General features: G+C 37.8%; 2 protein-coding genes across 4 annotated transcripts; one reads left to right on the top strand and one right to left on the bottom strand.

Moving 5' to 3' along the window:
* Positions 1-245: 245 nt before the first annotated feature.
* On the top strand, positions 246-16027 carry ints8 (integrator complex subunit 8). 2 transcript variants are annotated; one of them, XM_059350454.1, is made up of 28 exons: positions 246-365; positions 1595-1733; positions 1975-2149; positions 2684-2824; positions 2976-3047; positions 3208-3259; positions 3403-3582; positions 3808-3915; positions 5823-5975; positions 6062-6162; positions 6277-6418; positions 7163-7233; positions 7388-7563; positions 7650-7780; positions 9023-9133; positions 9369-9573; positions 10265-10386; positions 11203-11387; positions 11529-11562; positions 11668-11727; positions 12363-12424; positions 12514-12632; positions 13375-13478; positions 13773-13823; positions 14663-14736; positions 14819-14883; positions 15015-15058; positions 15819-16027. In XM_059350454.1, the coding sequence occupies exons 1-28, from the start codon at positions 276-278 to the stop codon at positions 15933-15935; spliced, it is 3084 nt and encodes a 1027-aa protein (XP_059206437.1). In that variant the 5' UTR covers positions 246-275; the 3' UTR covers positions 15936-16027. The 2 variants fall into 2 exon arrangements, with proteins under 2 accessions (XP_059206437.1, XP_059206438.1); XM_059350455.1 differs by having other exon boundaries at positions 340-470; positions 15819-16026.
* Positions 15960-21148, bottom strand: LOC131985387 (G1/S-specific cyclin-E2-like). Of its 2 annotated transcripts, none has more exons than XM_059350456.1 (12): positions 21059-21148; positions 20094-20125; positions 19920-19977; positions 19761-19811; positions 19391-19461; positions 18821-18956; positions 18549-18695; positions 18279-18374; positions 18048-18182; positions 17613-17724; positions 17185-17342; positions 15960-16794 (listed from the first exon to the last, which is right to left on the bottom strand). In XM_059350456.1, the coding sequence occupies exons 1-12, from the start codon at positions 21131-21133 to the stop codon at positions 16699-16701; spliced, it is 1167 nt and encodes a 388-aa protein (XP_059206439.1). In that variant the 5' UTR covers positions 21134-21148; the 3' UTR covers positions 15960-16698. The 2 variants fall into 2 exon arrangements, with proteins under 2 accessions (XP_059206439.1, XP_059206440.1); XM_059350457.1 differs by having other exon boundaries at positions 19761-19808.
* Positions 21149-23091: the final 1943 nt, after the last annotated feature.

Below are 23091 nucleotides of genomic sequence, written 5' to 3'. Positions count from 1 at the left end.
TATTTGAATCATTTCTGATTATTTTTAATGTCTACAATGTTTCATTGTTTTTACATTATTATTGTTAAGTGATATTAAGTGAAATCTCAGGAGATTTGGAATTGAAGGAAAAACTCAAAACTAGGCTTGATGTTGGCAGAATTCAGAGGTTGAGATGCCGAGCCGTAGACTTTATTAGGGCCACGGGGCAATCGCACCGAGCACTAGTCCCATACAGCAATAGCTGTAGGGACCAGTGCTCGGGGCACTACTGTTATACCGCTCGGAGTATAAATATGCGTAAACGCAGCGCACTGTGTGTCTCCCTGGCGACGAAGCGGAACCGGAAACACGGCGGCGAGATGTCGAAGCGCCGATTGAATTATGTGAGAGCCAAACAGCCCCTGCAGCTGTTCCAGCTTTTAATTTTTTAGATTTTTTGTGTACATTTATCTCAGATATCTTTTATCTGTTCTTTCTGACCTGTCAAGGTAAGCTAACCCGCCCCTCTGAGCCCGGGTCGGGCTGTTGAGTTTCGCTAGTTAGCTGGAATATTAGCTCAAACCAACGGCAGCTCCGAACACAACAGAGAATGGATGGAAGCGTTGCGCTTGATTTACACACCGCTGCAGCCCCGAGCCACCTTAGAGCTGTCAATCTATGGTCATGTTCCCATTGTAATTGCGAACAAGTTAAATCCCCGCCCACTCGGGACAACATGTAAATCAGATTAAACCTCTCCTGGCCACTATCACTTATAAGAAGCTAACTTGCTGCTTTCACGATCCCAACCGTATTATACTTAATAAATAATGTACAATATATATCATCTTTAGTACATATACACATACATTGATACGATCTAACATAAGTCTCTACCTGGCTGGGTATTATAATGTTGACGTACATGGGAGGTTGTTTACTTAATCCGCTTCTCTAACCACTTTTAATACAATTAACAATAAATGTGATGAACAGAAAATATATCGTAATCAGCGGTGGAAGAGTTTTGCTTTCCAAATAAAATACCCTTACTTTAATGTTAATTTTTACTCAATTGCAAGTATGACCAGTTTATATGATGAATAATATATAATGAAAAGTGACCTTATCCAGAATCAGGTTTTATTGCTAAGTAAGTTTTCACATACATAACATAAGAAAGGATAAAACTTTGCAGTCTAAAGTGGCAAAGATTGCAAATATATAGGGTGCCGATAAACAAAATATGAGCAATGAAGATTGTCATGAAGGTGCAAAAAACAATACAAAAACACAAATGGACAGTAAGGAACAAATTCAAAACAAATATTCCAAAACATGAACAGTTAATGGTTCACCATAAACATTGTAAGGTGCAAGTCAGACAGAGCTAACCATCTATCTGTGTGAGTTAGGTGAAGATACGTTTGTCTTGGTGTTTTTGTACATAACTGTAACAACAAACATTGTTGGAGAAAAGAAAATTAAACAAAATGTGTATATTATATATCTTCAGTGTCATTTTCTGACACGTCTGCTGACATTCCAGTTATAATTATGTTCCCCGATGTAGGTGACTGTGATTTTTTTTTTTTTTAAAGGTGAAATTTAAATCTTTTTCTCTGTTCTCCAGGGGAGGATGAGTGCGGAGACGGCAGACCGGGTGGCTGCTGTGACCAGCGGCCGGCCCAGCACGCCTCTTCAGACCTCCTGGTTTGAGTTTCTCCTGGATGGCAGCCTGCTGGAGAAACACCTACAGAAGCCAAATGCAGGTCAGCTTACTATTGTATATTAATTACCAATTAAAGAAGAATTCACTCCAAAAAATTGTTGGAAAGTTGGAAGTTTGTTTTGTTGTTTTATTGTGAATTTTCTCACTACTGTGTGTAACAAACCAAACTATATTGTGATTTTTGAGAGTTTCTTGGGTGTCAAAATCATAATGCTATACGTGGACACCTTGAATGAATGGACTGTGTGCTTATTGATGTGTTTATCTGTATGTTCCCACAGACCCGACGCCGGTGCAGCTGATCATCCAGTTCCTGGAGCAGGCGTCCAAGCCCTCGGTGAACGAACAGAATCAAGTCCAGCCTCCGGCAGACAACCGCAGGAACCGCACCCTGAAGCTGCTGGCACTGAAAGTAGCTGCTTTTATGAAGTGGGATCTGGATGCTCTTGAGAAAGGGTAAGTTTGTGTGTATGAAAGGCTCTTTAAACAGTTTTTTAAATAAGCTTGTTTACTTTGCCATTTTTGAGTCAATTCAGAGGCCTTCATCCAATAATGCCTCTGGCTTTCTGTTACCATTCACCCTCTGAACTCAAAGCAGTTAAGCAGTTTTAGAGTTTTGTTTTTTTACAGGATCCAGTTAGTGCAAGTCGTTTATGTTGAGCAAAGTTTTAAATGAGACATGTAGAAGAATATTTTAAGCTTTGAGTTTGTTTACTTTTCTGCCGAAAGCGTTTGATTTAAGGGCTGAAATTTCTGGCTGTGAAAATTGAGTAATTTTCTTTTTTAAATGAAACATGACTTTCAAACCTGCTGCAGAGTTGTTGGGTCAGCAAGTATGATATTACAACATTTAGGAAGGGTTACTTCCTGATCATCTATCAGAAAAAGACAGAATTATCAGTTTAAAAATTCTCAGCATGTCTTATCATGCTTCTTTCAAATCATACAGATGTTGGCATCCTGTAATGATTTCTCCTTCTTCTCTTCCAGATTAACCATTCCAGTATTAAATATGTTACTGAACGAGCTCCTGTGTGTGAGCAAAGTGCCACCCGGAGTGAAACACGTGGACCTGGACCTTTCCACTCTGCCTCCTACCACGGCCATGGCTGTCATCATATACAACCGCTGGTAAGTAAGAGGCTCAGTGACGACACACAAAACTCACTGAGGCCAGAGGCGCTAACCCACTGGGGTCAGCACAAAGAAGAAATGTAGATGAAAGAAAGTAGCAGCTTAAATAGAGAGAATAACAAATAATTTCTTCTTGTGTTTTTCAAAGGGCTATCAGAACCATCGTGCTGAGCAGCTTTCCAGAGAAACAGACCAAACCGGGACCTCACCAGATGAACATGTAAATGCTGTTACCACCCTTTGATTTAGGAGCTTTAGAAACTTCAGTTGTTTACTTGGCAAATAAACTCAGTCATGCTCATGTGAAACATCCAGACAAAGTTGCACATTTCATTGCTTTTAGGTGCTCAGTTAAAAATAGTTCTTATTTTCTTGCGTAGGTTAAGTATTGTGCAGCAGGAGAAGGAGATGACTGAAAACATCCTTACTGTGGTGAGTTTTGGTTACTTTAAAGGTCTGGATGAACAACATTTCAAATTATCACATTTCCAGTAATCCTTGTTTGATCCTTGTACACTCTCTAGACAATTCTAGTTTAGAAGGTCAAATGAAATCTACTTTTATTATGCCGTCAGCTGAAAGAGCAGGCGACCGACTCCATCAGTGTCCTGGAAGGAGCTCTGCAGCTGAAGAAAGATTTCTACGTTCACACCCTGAGGACTCTGGACCTGCTGGCTGCTGATGCTGCTGCCAACGGAGAGACAGAGTCCTCGACCGCAGGGCTTCGCATTAGTGCTGATGAGCTGCACTGTCAGGTCAGTGGACAGCACACTGTTGTCTTAGAGTACAACTCATCCAGATTACAATTAGATACATTTTTATTGATTTATCCTGGGAGCAAATGAATATAACAAGTTTTTATTGTAAAACATACTACTTGTCAAAAACTTAACTCACAATGCAGTGTTAGTCAAACATAATAGAATTTCAAATTTGTTGCATCTAAAATTGTTCTAATTTGTACTGTATTGGTGTTTCAGGTGCATTATGATTTAGGAGGGATTTTTTTCCAACAAGGCTGCACAGACCAAACGGCCTATGAGAAAGCCCGGGATCACTTCAGACAGACAAAGGAACTGTTAACAAAGGTAGATTTAACTTGTTTATTTCTTTACATGTCAAGATTGTCTTCTTACCAGTAGGGAAGTTTCTAATGACTCATTTCCGTGACGTTAAACTTACAAGTAAAAAAACCCCAACTCAGAATACAGTCAAAATTATGCATAATCTATAAGGTTAATTGTCGAAAAATATTACATATATTGTTGCAGTAATTTGAAATCGTGAATCATATTTTTCATTTATCAAATCCTATTTAAAAAGCAGTGTCTGGCTCTTTGCACTGTGCATTATGAATACTCGTGCAGTGCCTGTTGCAAGTGGATGGTTGACGTGAAAAGTGAAAAACAGAATATTTCAAAAAAATATATGTCAAATGACATACAATTATATTCCCTTATATGTGAATAATTCATAACTGAATTAAGCCCAAGGCATATTAGTTATGAATATTTTTTTTATCAATTTACATTATTTTCAATGATCAATCAATGTAAATTGATAAAAATATTCAGATCAATACTTAAACTGCGTTGTACCAAAGGACTACCTCAAGACGACCAGTTCCAACACTGCACGGAAATAGTAATATTATGAAAATATTTGAGACAGAACTGATCTTGTGTGCCGTCCACCTGCTCCAGAGATGTCTTCTGTCCTTCCTGATTCTGGAAGGACCCCTCTCAGTAATGGGGTGGTCACATTAATGCCTGTTTTATATCTACATAATGGCGTTGCTCCAGGAGGACACCAGTTTTGCGGACAAAATGTAATGTGTCATAATAACTCTACATAGGGACCTTAACACTTATATCCTCTAGATTCATTAAGTAAACACTCGTATGACATGCATTCAAGTATTTTAATGTATTTAGATTAATTTTTTATTAAATTACAGTTGTTTTAAGATAAGTAATGCTACCTAGGACAGTTGCACCGGTGGACAAATGTCATGTTCAAAACAGAATATTTGCATAGTTGAAGAACGATACTCATTGTTTGCAGATGGATTAGATGTAGAAGAATGAACTGCATATTAAAACATTAATTTTAATGAAATATTATCAAATTTTAGTAATATTTGTCACTGGGAACACAAAAATTGAGCGTCACGTCAATCACCCAAGTATGTATTCGAACATTACATGCCACACTACAACGTCTGCAACTCCATAAAACACTTACTTTTCCTAAGGTACGCACACCATCCAGCACATTCACATTGAACATTGATATTCACTAGAAACCATTCCAATATTATTGGGAAATCGAACCTTGTAGCACACTTTAAAACTCTGAAAGATAGGTAGGCTAAATAGACTTACAGATGAGATGAGTCAGGCGTGGAAATCCTGAGTGAATTGTGTTACTGACCAGGTGTAGGCCTATGTTGCAATGCTGCAACACGTCCTATGTAAATAATGATGATATTTTGAAAAATGAATTCAAAAATCTTCAAAATCAAGGATGCACACCTTCGTGCCATGCGCAAGCCACATACGAAATCTTAGGTCAGTCTGACTAACGGTCAGCGAGATATGCCCTAGACACGCACACACACACACACACAGACGCTTCTTGCTTTATAAATAGATTATCCTTTACACATGCCAATAACTCTCTAAATGCCAGTTCACAAAAAACACATTATTTGGGAAAATATATCCTTCGGAAATGAGCCTTATAGTTAACAATTTATAGCAACATTTGAACAAGAAGACATTTCAGTGTCTTGATATTTCGAGTATATCAATAAGTAACCTCAGTGTGTGCATTAATAAAATAATATAACTATTAATATAGTTTTAGTATGGTAACAATAAGGTAAACAGAATACTATTTGTGGTGCTGACTAGTGTAGTAGAGTTGCATCTCATACATCTCTACTCACCAGCAGTGTTTGTGGGTCTCAGTTGTTCATGTGTTTATTCTTCAGCTGGACTCACCTATCCATGTTCACCTGGATGAGAAACGTCTTGCTGGCTACTGGAACGCCTGCAAAGCTTTGAGTGAAGATTGTGACCTGTCAGACTCCCAGAACACGCCCTACAATCAGATTAACAGCATGATCAGGGCGCACAACTACCAGGTCAGAGATGCTGCGGTGACCCCGAGTAGTAGCTCTTAACATGATGTAAATCATGCTAATAAATGTCCACTTCCTCTCTCTGACAGGCTGTCATTGAAGCCTTCATCAAAGACAACGTGTGTCGCAGTTTACCAAACAACTTCAGACGGTCTGTTCTCAGAGAGTTCCTCTACAAAGTCCAACAAGGGTGAGACCACACTGCAATCCCAAATCAAAACTTAATTTATTTTTTAAATTTAGTTTATAGTGCAGACAGTCTCTCTGCATATCCACAAACAATTTATTTTTTTACATTCTACAGGGAATCGAGTCTGGATGACGTTTGCTACAAGCTGTGTGTTTGCAACGCTGTCCGTGATGCTTTGGAAGGAGAAGTCCTCAGTGTGCGTTTCCAGCAGCTCCTCCTCAAGCCCAGTAAACGGATGGTGGACTTCATTTTAGAGGTACTTTCTCACCTTCTTATATCCCAAGTGTCTATTGATTTGGGGTTCTTGCAGGAGTAATTAATGCTTGGGGACTTGATAAATGCACAAACCTCTGATCATACATCTCAGATGTAAGTCTGACTTGTTGTTTGTCTTTGCTCTCTGATAGTAACTATTAAATAAAGCTCAAATTACCTTAAATAATACGAATATGCTCTAGAATCACATATGTGTTATGTGTGTTTGAAATTTGTCCATTAACACTCAAACACAAATGCAAAAACTAAAGAAATTGCAGGGATGAGGATTCATTGTTTAAGTTAGACATTATATTTTCATAATATAAAACCAACAGAAATGATTTATATGAAACCATTTTTTTCAGAGTGGTATAGGCTGTGCTGAGGTTTGAAGAGTTCAATGTGTATCCGGGACTTAACTGGAATATTTCTCATGAGAAATAAATTAAATAGAAAGCTGCTGTACTATTTTTTAAATTGTTTTTAGGAACAAAAGAACAGAATATGACATAAATGGATAGACGGAAACAATTCAGAAACTAAGTTGTAGACAAGAAACGGAAACATTAAGTTTGCAGACAAAGCATGAAAATAAATACAATTTTTGGTAGATGTGTAGGTTATAAAGTGACACATATTACAAATCTAGATGGATTGTGGGGATTTGAGCCAGCATTCTATATGTGAAAGTCTCAGGGTCCTTTGAAAGCTGCTGTACATCAAAATTTCTTTTACTCTGCAGGTGTGTACACTGTCGCTGGAAAAGGATCGTCCGTCTGAGACATCCAGAAGACACATGGCCACATTCATCAAGTGAGTGACAGCAGAGACAGAAATGATTAAACGCTGATGTACGAGCTGAAGTCAAAATAAAACCTTTATTGAGTCTAAAGAAACAGCAGAACCTAGACGCTGTTAAAGCACGCTAAAAATGAATTGTTTGAATGAGACTGTTCTGGTCTTGCAGGACTCTGTGTGAAACCTTGGAGGAGCTGCCTCTGCTGTTTGTCGTCTCCTCTCATAAGCTGTTCATGGAGCTGCTGAAGGAGGAGGAGAGGAAGGTCCTGGTGGAGCAGCTGAGGAAGAGATCGGCCACGATCAACCTCAGCGCCAAGCCGCTGCCGTCTTTCTATGACATTCCAGGTACAGCGCTGATATTATCTTTATCTGTTTGATGTCTGTCAGACTGTCTCATCAACAAGAAAGTGACATCATGCTTTTTGTTTCAGCTTCAGCGAGTGTGAACATTGGGCAGCTGGAGCAGCAGCTCATCCTTTCACTGGAGCCACGCAGAATCAGACAGATCCTCATCGAACTCCACGGCATGGCCGAACGGCCCTTCTGGAGGGTCAACAGCAAGGTCAGAGGTCAACAGACTGATACTGGAAGAGAAAGGGCTGATATCAAAGACATTCAGGATTTTGTTTTTTTACATATACTGTCATGGGAAAAAATATTAGACCATTGGTTTTTTTTTTCAATTTCTTGTTCATTTTAATGCCTGGCACAACGAAAGGTACATTTGTTTGGACAAATATAATGATAATAACAAAAACAGCTCATATGAGTTTAATTTAAGAGCTGATATCTAGACATTTTCCATGGTTTTCTTGAAAATAACCAAAATCATTATCAAGAAAATCATGGAAAATGGCGAGATGTCAGCTGTTCAATTAAACTCTTATGAGCTATTTTTGTTGTTATCATTATATTTGTCCAAACAAATGTACCTTTAGTTGTACCAGGCATTAAAATGAGCAAGAAATTAAAGAAGACAATGGTCTAATAATTTTTTCCATGACTGTATAATAACTCTTTAGAGAAATGTACAATATGAAAAACAACATGACTCACTTTACACATCAAATCAAATCAAACTTTATTTATATAGCGCTTTTCATACATAAAAATGCAACACAAAGTGCTTTACAAAAAAAATAAAGAATAAAAACAAACAATAAAAAGGACAAAACCCACCCCTCCCTCCCCCACATACACATCTGTAAGTATACATACAAAAAACACACACTCAGACTCACACACAGCACATATTGATTGACAGTGTAGAGACATGGCAAGGCACCGAGGATCCAGATGAGGAAAAAGCAACCTGTGGGAGCATCCACACAGAGAGGTGCCAGAGCCCACAGCCATAGAGGACGCCATCACAGAGACCACCAGGACGCGGGTAGACCAGAGCGGACTCCACACATGGTGCAGAGCCGCCTAGTCCCCTGGGCCCAGGGAATCTCAAAGACCACATCCCCACGGGCAGACCCCGTGGGGATGTGGAGCTAAAAACTAAAAGACTAAAAGACAACAGGACAGGATAAAAACTAAAAGACTAAAAGACAACAGGATAGAAAATAAAAGACTAAAACACAACAGGAGAGGATAAAAACTAAAATACAACGGGAAAGAAAATATAAACAATGTGATGAACAATTAGATAGGTAAATAGATAGCTACATAGGAAAATAAATAAATAGTAAAATAATCAGTTAAAAACACATGCCTCTTAAAGTTATTTAACATTATGTGAAAGTTGTAATATTCATTGTCTTGAAACTTGAATAATTAAAATACTACTTTCTGTGTCCAGTGGGAAGTTCCTCCAGACTACATAAACGTGATCCTCGGCATCAAAGACAACCTGACGAAGGACCTGGTTTACATCCTGATGGCCAAAGGACTTCACTGCATATCAATAAAGGTTTGCCTCCGTGACCACAGCTCAGAAATCTAATTTACTGGCATAATTATCCATTTTGATGCATAATTCTGATTGGTGGAGAATGTTTGAGCTCTCTCTCTGGGGGTGCTGTGGATCCAAAATGTTGAAAAAGCTTTATTAACAGTAAAAAAAATATCAAATTGCTTACCACAAATATTTAAACCCTACTGGGACGAGGACAAGTGGTGCATTAACTCGTTTCCTGATGTCTCAGGACTTCGCCCATGCTCGGCAGCTTTTCTCAGCCTGCCTGGAGCTTGTGACAGAGTTCTCCCCGAAGCTGAGGCAGGTGATGCTGAACGAGATGCTGCTGCTGGAGGTCCGCGCACACGAGACGATGGCGGCCGAGGGCAGCAAGGAGCGACCGCCCCCCGACCTGGTGAGCAGGGTCAGAGGGTACCTGGAGATGAGGATTCATGGTGAGTGGATAAAAACACTGTGGAATTTATAACCTTTCCTTGAACTACCTGTGATTTGTTTTTAATTGTCCTATGTTAGGCTGTAAATCTGGTTCTGAAAGCTTTAAATTTTGTGGCAAAAATAAATATTTAAACTCTTTTGAATGCACTCAAATATTAAGATTGTACCTTAACTACAGTCATGGATAAAATTATTAGATCATTGTTTTCTTCAATTTCTTGTTCATTTTAATGCCTAGAACAACTAAAGGTACATTTGTTTGGATAAATCTAATGATGACAACAAAAATAGCTCATAAGAGTTTAATTTAAGAGCCGATTTCTAGACATTTTCCATGGTTTTCTTGATAATGATTTTGGTTATTATCAATTATCAAGAAAACCATTGAACGCGTCCAAACAAATGTACCTTTTAGTTATTCCAGGCATTAAAATGAACAAGAAATTGAAGAAAACAAGGGTGGTATAATCACTATTTCCATGACTGTATATGAGTAAAGTCACAGCTTGCTCATAATAGATTAACCCTGCAGTGGAATAAGTGATACTTTATGAAGTTTGGACTTAGTTAGACTTAGTCTAGACTTAGAGTTTAAAAAAACCTGAAACACTTCTCTCACCAACCTAAAACATTATAAACAACATGAGCAAAAGATGCACAAAATCACAGCTATCTTGTCTTTGCCTCCAGACCTGCCTCTGCGTCAGGTGGTAGGAGAGGAGTGTGTCGCCTTCATGTTGAACTGGAGGGAGAACGATTATCTGACTCTGCAGGTGCCACCGTCTCTGGTCATGAACAACCCGTACATCAAGGTACAAAGTCTGTTTCTCCCACATTGTAGCAGTTACACAGATGTTATCATTCCCTCTTATACTGTTCCAAGAAGCCCAAAAAACATTTCTGTAGGTTAAGAAATGTTGTAAGATGTCTTCTGTAATGTTAATTCTAGATTACACTTTACTGAGCTACAGTAAAAGCTTTGTAGGTTCTGTAAAGGAACAGGTATGAGCTTACTAAACGGATACAACAATAACCAACATATCTTTAAACCACCAGTTTGTGTGTTTATCTGTTACTCTTTTAATTTCTCTTTAAGATGGTTTTAATTCTCACATGCCATGCTGTATCTGCTTGTAGCAGCACTTTTTTAAAAGACGCACCAATTAATAATTCTATATTAACAAATTGGGAAAAATATACACGAAAAAGCCCCAAAATTAATAGTAACGTTGCTTCATGTGTGCTCAATCTGTAAATTGACAACTATTTAAATTAAAAGTGACATTATATCAATGTTTTATACAGGTTTTAAGCACTGCCATAAAAATGAATTATTGCAGGTTTAAGCCATATCATTCGTATTTTGAGATGGAAACTTAACGAGCCATTTAATGCTACCAAAATATTTAATGTTATATACAATTTATGAAGTATAGAGTCCATCATTTTGTTTGTATATGTTTGTATACATTTTCCATGTTCCCATAAATCAGTTGGACATATTGGGTACCTTTTGTTAACACTTGGATCTCAATGAGAGTTAAAAACAGAGTTTTTGATGACAGACCCTCCTCTGGCTCTGTCTCACTGCCGTGTTTTCACTTGTCTCCTCTGTTTCCGTCTGACAGATCGGTCAGCTCCTTGCTTCAACGTGCAAAGAGCTCCCGGGTCCTAAAGAGTGTCGGCGCACAGCCAAGGAGCTGTGGGAAGTGGTGGTGCAGATCTGCAGCGTGTCCATCCAGCACAAGAGGAACAACGACGGCCGAGTGGGCCTCATTAAACACAGAGAGTCGTCTATGGGCATCCTGCCCCGGTACGCTGCTAACATCCCCACTACTACTGAAGATTATCAGAATAATGCAGAGAAAGAGCACTGCAACACCGTTATAATCTGTATATAAGCACATACAGGTGAAAGAGTCTGATATATTTTCATTGTCTAACCCATTTATAGGAGCAAATTCATCACTTTCATCAAGAAACTTAGAGTAAGTATTCAATAAACTAAACCTAAACCCTCTGGATGTATGAAATTAACATTGGATGAGATGCTATTAATGCAAAGATAACAAATTCCATCTTATGTCTGACAGGAGCCGCTGGTGCTGACGACCCTCATCTCACTGTTTGTGAGGCTCCACAGCATAGTGCGGGTATGTGTCTGATTTTAGCTGTTAGGACAAAGTCTGTGTAATAGTAGGATTATTGGTGCATTCACATGGTCTTTCTTCTGACTTTGGTGTGTTCAGGAGCTTCAGGTCATAATGTGGAAACAACATGCCGATACAAAGATGATGTATTGTATTTTATCTCTCAGAATGTTATTAATATGTGTAGAATTGCTTCACCTGACTTGTTTCAGGGTTAATTCTAATAAATAACTTTTCTAACTAATCTAGGTCACTCTATGTGCACAGCAACTAACAGTTACAACCTAATTCCATTGTGCAAATTACATGGGAACGAATAATTGACGGGCGATATATGAAGCAATAACAGGTTTCTTACCACCAGCCAGCATTTATTTTTCAGCCTTGTTTTTGTGTAATATGACATCAACTTGGCAAGTCATGTTGCAACATTTTCACTGGCTTTCATGTGAATTTTCTCAAGTGGGGACTAATTTTCTGGATTATTGCAAATCGCATGAATGCAACATTTCTCACAGCAAAACAAGAGGAAATAAACAGTTTGCTGAAATGGAAAAAAAATACTTTTATGTTGCATTAAGTGTGTTTAGTTGCTCTCTTCTTATCACAAACTGCTCATGTTCTCTCTCTCTCTATAGGATGATATTGTGAATGAAGTGACAGCCGAACATCTCTCCATTTGGCCGTCTACTCTTGCAAAGTCAGAACATTTTTCTTTTTTCATGAAATATCTTAACATTTCTCAAACCTAGCCACTAAATGTGTGTGATGTGTGTGTGTGTCGAGCAGCATACAGGCAGTAGACGTGGAGGCTGTGGCAGTGACGGTCAAAGAGCTGGTGTCCTACGCCCTCACACTGAACCCTAACAACCAGTCGTGGCTCATCACACAGGCAGATATCTACTTTGGTGAGAAACACAACACCAACCTTTTTTTCTTCTTTATGCAACCAGAAAGTATTTCCACTTCCTTAAATGCTCATTAATGGATTTAGGCAAACTGGAGTTAAATATGAGTTGTTAATTGTTTGTAGAACCAGATGTGTGAGGCTCTCTGAATAATTTTCCTAGAGTTTGACTGAAAGCACCAAACATCTGACTGCTAACTTGGCTCCAACATTCGGTTTTTCTCACAGCAGTTATTTCACCTTGTAACAGTAAAAAAAGATCAGGTGTAACCTTAAATACAGGTGCATCTCAATATATTAGAATATCATGGAAAAGTCAATTTCCAGTAGTTTCAGTTAAACAGCCCCAACCAAGTATTGAGTCATATAGATCGACATACTTTTCAGAGGCCAACATTTTCATATTAAACATATTTTTTAAAATTGGTCTTTTGGAATATTACTTAGAAATTAAATAAATTAGGACATGAAATGTTTCATTCTGTGTGTAATGGATCTATATAATGTGTTATTTCCATTTTTTTATTTGAATTACTGACATAAATAAACTTTTCTATGATATTCTAATTTATTAAAATGCACCTATACAATCGGCTAAATTGAATTCCTCCAACATTAATTTAAACATTTTCACCTGTGCTTTTTCTGCTATGCCAAGTCAGAATGTCTTCTGTGAAAACGCATATTCAGGGTGAGTATAAACATTTTGATTGAGGTCTTGTTGTTTGTCTCTCTGCTTGCAGTGACCAATCAATACTCTGCTGCACTGAACCTTTACCTCCAGGCCGGAGCTGTGTGCTCCGACTTCTTCACCAAAGCTGTTCCCCCTGACGTCTACACTGACCAGGTACAACACACAGGAGACAAACATTACACCTCCTGTCACAATGAGCAGCTCTTCAGCAGCTGTTGACACCAAATAATACAAAACCAGATTTTTGTCAACTCCAGTGCAATTTAGAGGGTGTTTCTATATTGTTTGATTACAAAATACAACATACTACATATTCAATACGTGAATTACAATAATGTAAAAACAAATGAAGATCTAAACATGAATGAAGTGTAGTTTCAGTCCACTGTTGGACTATTACGTGACATTAACATGAACTTAATCTCTCATAACTCTCGACTGTTGCAGGTCCTGAAGAGGATGATCAAGTGCTGTTCAATGATGAACTGCCACACACAGGTCAGAAATCAACCCAGATGCTGTTATTTTAACATTAATAGGTCTTTCTCACAGCAGATGGTCCGTTCAACAGGCATGATAAACTTGTCACCTTTATGGGGAAAAAATTGGACATTTTAGATCTCCACAAATGATCTAAATTGGATTAAAAATGGCAGTTTGGGACTGTAAATGAGCCTGATATGGTTGAGTTGTTCTGATTAAGCAAACGCAAATTCCACTTGCATAACTCAGGGTTCGTGCTTGAAGTCCTTGAAAATGCTTAAATTTAAACGTATTTTCAAGGTTTAAAAAGTGCTTGGATTTTGGATAAAGTGCTTGTAAATGCTTGAAATTCTTACTGTATTCCTCTTGCAATCTGACTATATCTATCTATAGACTATAGATAATCACATGTTCAATGTAAAAAATAATGAGTAGTCTATCTGAAATGAAGACCGTTCCTCCTAAAAGTGTAATACCATCGCTGTTGGTATGGTTAAGTGAAATCTCCCCCTTTTAGTATGTAAGTACTCATCTAAATTGACCACTGCTAAAGTGTATGAACTCTGATAACTGACGTCAGCGTTCTAGGACTATTTATTCAACGTAACCATTTTTCTTAAGATTACAATAGCGTCCTCCTCAATCAACCTGCCAACTAACTTAGCGTTAACATATCTACCGACACCTTCGTTTTCTTTATTCTAACATAAAAGCGGCAAGGCTCATACTGTCATCACCACAATGGAATTCCCAGGATTTATTCCACTTTTTCAGGGTCATTTTAATTTAAGTTTGATGTAGTTTTAGCTCTTGATTTTTCTGTCCTCAACCGGCTTGTCTCTCGTCCTCATTAGGTTGCTGTCCTCTGTCAGTTTCTCAGAGAGGTGGACTACATGACGGCGTTTAAAGCTCTTCAAGAACAGAACAGGTACAGCACAACACTGCCAACAGTGATCACTAAGAGCGTTATACTTCTGAACATCCCTAACAAGTTCTGTTTGCCTCCACAGTCACGATGCCATGGACACGTTCTACGAGTACATCTGGGACGTCACCATCCTGGAGTACCTCACACGTATCCTTTGATAATGATTGGATGGATTCATGAGAGCAAATAGAGACCCAACACTAGAATCTATTAGAGAAACCTGCTGCTGAGTACATGAACTGGTTTATCCTTTCGTTCTTCCTTGACAGAGTGTTTAGATATTCACCACAAACGGGGCGAGACGGAGAAGAGACAGATAGCGGTAAGCAGATAAAATTCCAGCAAATAACATCACTCTTATTCGTTGGCCTGCAGAGATGTGGATTTAAGTTACTGTTTTGATGACTTGCAACTTGGATTTTAGATTCTAGTTTTGTATACCGTGTTACAACAGCAGTTTTATATATAATCATGGAAAAATGTATTAGACCACCCTTTTTCTTTAACTTCTTGTTCATTTTAATGCCTGGTACAATTAAAGGTACATTTGTTTGGACAAATATAATAACAAAAGATAAGAGTTTAATTTAAGAGCTGATTTCTAGACATTTCCATGGTTTTCTTGATAATAACCAACATCATTATCAATAAAACCATAAACAAATGTACCTTTAGTTGTACCAGGCATTAAAATGAACAAGAAACTGTTAATATACAGTCATGGAAAAAATTACTACACCACCCTTTTTCTTCAAAGTCAAATTCAAGCACTTTTCAGACATTTGACAGCACCTTAAAGCTGTGGTAAATAAGTTGTCAACAATACTGATTTCAGTTTCATATTTTATTGTGCTATAAAGAGTTTTGTGACAAACTCAAGTTTAATTTATTAAAATGTGTCACCTGTTTGTAAGATGTGGATTCCATTATAAACTACATTTCAACAGCACTATTAAATACTTTTAATGTGGGTGTTAAGGTTTAAAGTGTTTTACGTTTCCAGCACCCAAATTAAGCAAAAGTTGAACAGTTAACTCCAAATCTGCCGAGAGTTTGCATTAATCTTTTAATGGTTCGCTCAGATAAAAGCGATCGGACAGACGGAGCTGAACACCAGTAACCCGGAGGAAGTGCTGCAGCTGGCTGCACAGAAGAGGAAGAAGAGATTCCTGCAGGCGATGGCCAAACTGTATTTCTAGGAGAAAAGTAAACCACTTTCAGACTTTTTGGGGGGTTGGGAATGTATATTTTTTATTTTGTGGTAGAAAATAATCTAAATAAATACAGTTGCTCATTTTTTGTACACTTGTAATCATTTGAAATGAATTCTTTATAAAAATACATCATTGACTATCAAACATAACCCTGAGTTACACAAACAATGGCTTGTTTACAACAGAAGGTAAAGATAGCTGAGAAACAGAAGAGCTTGCCATTTATTCAGACAGTGTTTTGCCACACGGCTTTCATTAGAGTTCATGAAAACGTGCATACTGGTACTGAACATCAGTGTGTCCAAGTTCTCTTATACACTTAGTTACAGGTGAAGTAGCGGCAGTAAACTCGGCTGGTTTCAAGCATCTATTTTAAAACACTAAAATTTCCACTGACCCTGAATTGTTTCGTTGACTATGAACATATTTAATATGCTACAAAAGTAAACAATTGCACATCAATTTCATTCATAGAAAGCCATTTCCTAGAAATGACCCTTGACAATTTTAAAAACTTTTATGAATTAAAGCACCCAGTTGTTAAAAATCAAGCAAAAAGCTTTGGCCAAGGTTTAAAAGTCTCATAAATATTGTCTTTGATAATGCATTCAGTGACAATTTCACAGCAGCATGTGTGAAATAAGCTCCCGTCAGACGTATTCCAGTTAACAGTTGTCTGGTTCACTGGCTTGGAGCAGTTTCTAGTAAACTCAGTCTTCCTTGGACGTTCACCCCGTCTCCTATCTGTTCACTGCAGAGTCGTCCTCTTGCTGTTCAGTGTTTTCTCTGAGCTGTTGGGAGGAGTGAGGAGCTGATTCTTCACCTCCTTTAGACTGACATCATCCTAAAAAATAAAGTTAGAAATCGTTGATACAGTAGCAGCAATGAACATTTGATTGTTGTTTTTTTATGGACTGAATCTTTGATTTAATAGTTAAAAATAACAGTAATTTTCAGCCCTAGTTGTTAATCATTTAGATGCTTGACTTGTTGATTAATAAACACATTTTGCAGCCCAGATAAGGACTTTAACGTTAGTCAGAACAGTCCAGCTATCTGTTCAAACAAGATCACTAACCTTTTTCCCCCCTTTTCAGTCATAATAGGAGGTTTGTTTAGGAGAAATGCACTTGTTCTTTTAATTTTTGTAACATTTAGCATTTGTTCCTACAGAGGTTTCATGCACTTAGCGTAATGTAATGAAACACCTAAACAGTAGAAGAAAAATACGAACCAGCATGGCCATGTAGTCTGTGTGCGTCTGGATGTTGTGTCTGTCTTCTTTCTTTATTTTGATGAAATCCCTCAGTGTCGCCCTGCCAAACCAGCCGACTGACTCCACGAAGGGGGCCATCCAGTTAACACACAGCTGGATGGCGTCTTTTGAGAGACCTGAGCACGGACGATAAACACGTTTACATGGAGTGAGTAACCTCAATGTGGGTTAGACTGATCCAGACCATAACAGCTCAGACAATATGATGTAGTTATAGCTGCATTTGTGCCATTAATAGGTGGCAGACAAGGAATAAACAAATATATCACAGTGATGGGACATTGTTTTTTTCAATACCATAATAGCCCCTCAGGTCTTTCCTGTCCCGCCCCGACTCTGAAAACTCATATCTACATTTTTATAAATGTAATAATCCCATGTCTTACCGGAAACTTTCTCAGCAGTTTCCTGTTGAATAAAATGGCTCAGAACCGAGGCAGCCAACACTCGATACTCAAAGTCCAGCGAGTTTATGTTGAGGATACACAGGTCTAAAAGCTAGAAAAGTCAGAAAGACAGAACAGCATTAGTCAGAAGCCAGACTATAACAACAAAAAAGAAATAAGTATATAAGCTTTAGTTCCTTGCATTAGCTGCTCAAGTTGGAAGATTTAACCATCATCAGCATAAAAACTGGCATTGGATACAAAAAAAGATGAGAAAGCTGTTGGACACTGATGTCACAACAGAATTAAATCCAATAAAACAGCCCTGACAGATAAGGCTCTAATACAGTGCTTTTTTTCTTTGGTTGCAACTTGGAAGGTTTTGAAAAAGGTGTCTGTCAGTATTTAGGCTTATAAAGAATCCAGTCCACCTACACGCGTCATTTGAATGTAAGCGTCCTGTGGAAACTGCGGCTCCAGCAGGTCAGAGTCATGGTTCATCGATGCCACCTGGAAGTAAAGCTTCAGCCAAGAGACGGCCGTTTCAGGACAAAGGTTCCAACGCAACGCCTGTATAACACACGGAAAGTAGAATTATGCAAAAATGAACACCATCTTATTGATTGTTAATGACTCAGAACAAGGCCACACTTTTAATAATATTACCTTTAAAATTATTAACTCCATTTGAAGGATCTCCTCTTCATAGTAGGTCCCTGCGGTGATATAGGCCATCTCCGACAGCTTCGGAGGACACGTTTCCTACAAGGAATAAAAATAACAGCAAATAGATTAGAGATGTGTCTGTGTGCACTGCTGCCATCAAGGAAATAAACTTGTTGACCGTTTCTCCAATGGCTGTTGGGTGGTTTTGCAACAAACGGGTAATGTGTGAAATGTGGAACGTCTTGTTTATCCCTCCCAGTTGCTGCTTACCTCCATCTTTGATGCTATAAAGAGACAGGTGATCCCAATGAGCTGCAGCATGTTTTTTTCCACGTTGTTCTGCGTCAGCATGAACCGGTCAAAGTAGTCCTGAGCCAGATAGAACGTCTGCCGGTGAAGAGTGTAGGCCTCACTCACCTGGTGAAACCAACAACAAAACAAGTAAATAAATGTAATGAAAGTGTCAGTTATGTCTTTTTGATACCCATTGGCTCCAGTAGTAGCAGGAGCAACATAAATCTGAGTTGCAGCTGAAGTTGCACCTCAATTAACCAGTCGAGGAGGATCGATCTCATTCTGGGTTGTATCGCCGGATGTTTCAGCATGAAGTTCTTGCTGTGTTTGTAATTCTGCTCCCTGACGACCATCTTCACCCACACGTCTTCAGAAGATCCCCATCTGTAACATGCAGATAATTAGTCATATGAAAAATAATCAGCGATCATTTTGATTGGCCAATAGTTAGATTACAAGCATTTGATTGTTCCAGTTTCTTAAATTTGAGGATTCTGGCATTTTTTTGTACTTTTTGGTCACTTACAACTACAAATTAATGTATGTAATGTGTTATCTTTAGGTTTTGGAGTATTGGTCAGACAAAACAGACATTTGATCATGTCCCCTTGTGCTATGTGGTTATTATGGTCATTTCCCAACACTTATCACTTTTGTTCTGACATTTTGTAGATTAGACTAATAATTGAAAGCATTGTGGATAATGTATATAATAGTTGCATTGTTACAGAGAAACGTGTGTTACAAACTGTCCAGCAGAGGATATTAGGCATAATTGTGAGTCAATAATTGTTGGCTGAACAATAAATGATAATCACCCAAGATGAGGCAGAGGTGAAGTCACAACTGCATCACAAGGTTTAGAGATGCCTTCAAGTACCAGATGGTTCTGAAATGTAAAGAAAATTTCTTATTGTACATATTGGATCTTTACACTGTATTCATGTACCTGCCGCTGTTTATTCTAATCTTGTCTATACCTTTGCATATTCATTCACATTTCATGTTTTTACTGTAATCTAGTCTATGCATCACCCACATTATTCAATAGATTTATTCTCTATACATTACTCTGCATTTTTCTGCACTTCTGGTCGGATGCTAAACTGTATTTCCTTGTCGCCGTACCTTTACCCTGTGCAGTTACAGAGTTAAATCTTATTTATCCGATATAATAAATTGGCATACCTTCTCGCAGTGCAGCTTTGACAGGGGCTGAGTCTTTTTTCTGTTGCTCTGCTAAAAAGAAAAGTTGTTATAAGTTGGTTGTCTGACCATCTAGAAAATTACTGTCTATATAATCACTCATTAAAGATTACATTATGGTGTTTTTAGATGGTTTTCTACCTTAATTACTTTGCTTATCTGCTGTGGAACATTTTCAGATCTTCTCTGCAGGCGACCACTGAAAAGACATGAAACTGAACATAACATCGAGCTGGATTTTTGACAACTGAGCAACAACCAATCAAGACAATAATAATAATAATAAATCATAAAGCAAGAAAAAGAGGTAATTACCTTCGTCTAGACATGGTTGTTGCTGCTTCTGTCTGGAAAAAAAGGGAACAATTTGCAAGCAAAGTTAGTGTTTGTTTACAACAAAACAAGGAAGTTAGCCCCCAGAGGAAAACAATATCAACCAGCTACAGCTATATGCACAAAACACACTTATACATACAAAACTAGGCCCGATAAAAAAAACCACATAACCCCACATTGTTTGAGGAATTAAACCCCATCATCATACGCGCCAACATTATAATAATGAGCGCGTAAAATGACCACGCTCTGCAGCCACCCGCCCTGAAACAAAACACTGCAACTACAACTTAAATCTAAGTAACTTTACATCAATATAGGGATATGTTTTGCCTTTATATCCTGGAGTTGCATGAGACAAAACAACCGAGAACAGCACAAAGAGACGTGCAGTGAAAGCCCCCAACTGGAGCAACAACACAAAGGCCCAGGGAGGACATTTTGTGCCAGGTAGCTCTATTTAAATGCTTTGAATTCAACACTCATCTACAACCACACAATCATGAAACGGTAAACAACCCGTTCGTTGTGATCTCTTCTACCATAATCAGTTAGTTTAATCATGACTCATGTTTCGATTAACTTTTCCTGCGACCAAACCATGAGCAGACTACGAAGGACTCAGTTTACTTCTTTCAGCTCTTTTCAAACTATGCTCCCTCAACAGAAGTTTTTTAAAACATTTACCAGTCAGACAACTTTTATCTCGCTAAAGTTAGTTAGTCAACTTTGACGCTAGTTTGCGAAACACAAATTTAGGTCAAACTACATCCGCGTTTACAAACACAACCAGCAAAATAACACACAAACTGCTGCTTTAATTCAAACAAAACCTTACACACATGCACACAAACTACTTATACATGAGCCAGAACCGTGCAGGTAAAACTACTTGGCTTTAAAGACCAGCTAACATTACAGGAGCACTAGTTTCTGGTGCTTACCTCCTCGGTTCCGAGTCCAAATTGAACTGGCTTCCAGTTGGCGCTGGCGCCAACTAATGAGCGTTTGCGACACATTGCGCATGTGTATAAATAGTCCTAACCTCAACCAGTTATTAGATTATATAAGGTCAATATCGTCACCCTGTTAAAATAATCGCCTAATTCACTTTTTCAAGTTTTGCAGGAAACACAAAAAACTTCACCAAAAGCGTATTATATGACATTTATTACGTAAGTCATAAAGGCATGTTCAAAAAATTGCCTAAGTCACATTTTATTTCGATTTAGGCATAATAAATCCACTTAAGTCACACACTTGACAATAGGACATTATCTTAAAGGGGTAAAATCACATGATCTGATCAACTGAGGATGTAGGCGATTTTACCATGAGGAGATGATTTAGGCAAAAAAAAACAAAAAAACAATTTTGACAAAAAGAGACTTAGGCGATTATTTTAACAGTGTGACGATATTTAACTTACAAACGAATATTTTCAATTACGTTTTAGTTATTTTTCTTATATTCTGATTATATTATCTTTTGTTTTAGTTTCAAGCGCCTTAACGCTGCAAATGGAGTTTGTTCTTTAACCGAAATAAAACAAGAAAACATCGATAAAAACGTCGTTTTTTTTGAAGCCGAATGTTTCTTACTTATATCAAATATGTGCTTTAAGGATAACGTTGTCTTTATTGTAACACAAAAGGTATAAACAATATTATACAATTGAAAAAAATAGCAAAACTTACATGAAGTTCGTCTTTTTCGTTTTGTTCCTGTCAGTTGGAGTTTCCGGTCGGCCGGTGGTGGGCGGAGCTACAGGACAGCACAGCCAATAGGAGAGCGAGGTGAGTTTAGCGCGTGCTCCTGGGGCAGGATGTAAACAAAGCAGGCAGCTGTCAGAGCTGTCAGTTACAGAGGAGATCAGGCAGCTGCTCCCCTCAGTGTACACCGCTTCTCTAGAGTCGTAAAATAGAATATATATATGTTACATATCCTCTGCATAGATAAAGACAGAATGAACAACCCTGGATGAATCGTATTTATTGTTTGATAGTCGCTGATAGCGAATAAACTTTCTAATCTGCAATCAAAGCTAATACAGTCATGGAAAAAATATTAGACCACCCTTGTTTTCTTCAATTTCCTGTTCATTTTCATGCCTGGTACAACTAAAGGTACATTTGTATTTGATATCTAGCCATTTCCCATGGTTTTCTTGATAATAACCAAAATCATTATAAAAAAACATGGAAATGGCTAGAAATCAGCTCTTAAATGAAACTCTTATGAGCTACTTTTGTTGTTATCATTATATTTGTCCAAACAAATTTACCCTTAGTTGTACCAGGCTTTAAAATGAACAAGAAATTGAAGAAAACAATGGTCTAATAATTTTCTCCGTGACTGTAATGTCTTAATACTGAGGTCATATGTCAATTCGCACTAACGTCACTAAGAAGGTCAGTTTCTTGTCTGGTATTTTATTCATGCAACTGTCCAATTAAAAAGTAAAAAAATGAATTAAATTGTTTTTCATTTTGAATAACATTCTGAAATCAGCCTATAAAATACCAACCACATGTATATTTTAATTGCAATTGAATTTTATTTACGTATATATGAATGTATGCATATATCAAGACATATAAATATATAAGTGTTATATTACTTGTAATTATAATTTAGTTTTTCTTTTATTTCTTCCTTAATTGCTACTTCTAAATACTTTTTAGTGGTTACTTGTCAAAAAAAGTTTTTCTTCAAAAAATATATTTACAACAAAATGCCTCTGATACACCATTTCATTTTGGTTATAGTAAGGCTTTTAAAAAGTCCATTGTCCAGGGAAATTCAAAGTCTCTATTTCACAGCTTTACCATACCCCAGGGCAGATAATACTGCACCACCATAGACTTAGATTAATGTCGCCCCCCTCTGGTTAAATGTAGTTTTAAGTCACCTTGCTAATTCACTGTAGCTCAGTGAAATTATTTATTTATTTTGCTTATATCCTATTAATATGATT

The sequence above is a fragment of the Centropristis striata genome, chromosome 14, assembly GCF_030273125.1.
Source record: "Centropristis striata isolate RG_2023a ecotype Rhode Island chromosome 14, C.striata_1.0, whole genome shotgun sequence".
Classification (NCBI taxonomy): Eukaryota; Metazoa; Chordata; class Actinopteri; order Perciformes; family Serranidae; genus Centropristis; species Centropristis striata.
This window is presented reverse-complemented; position numbering and strand designations above follow the sequence as displayed.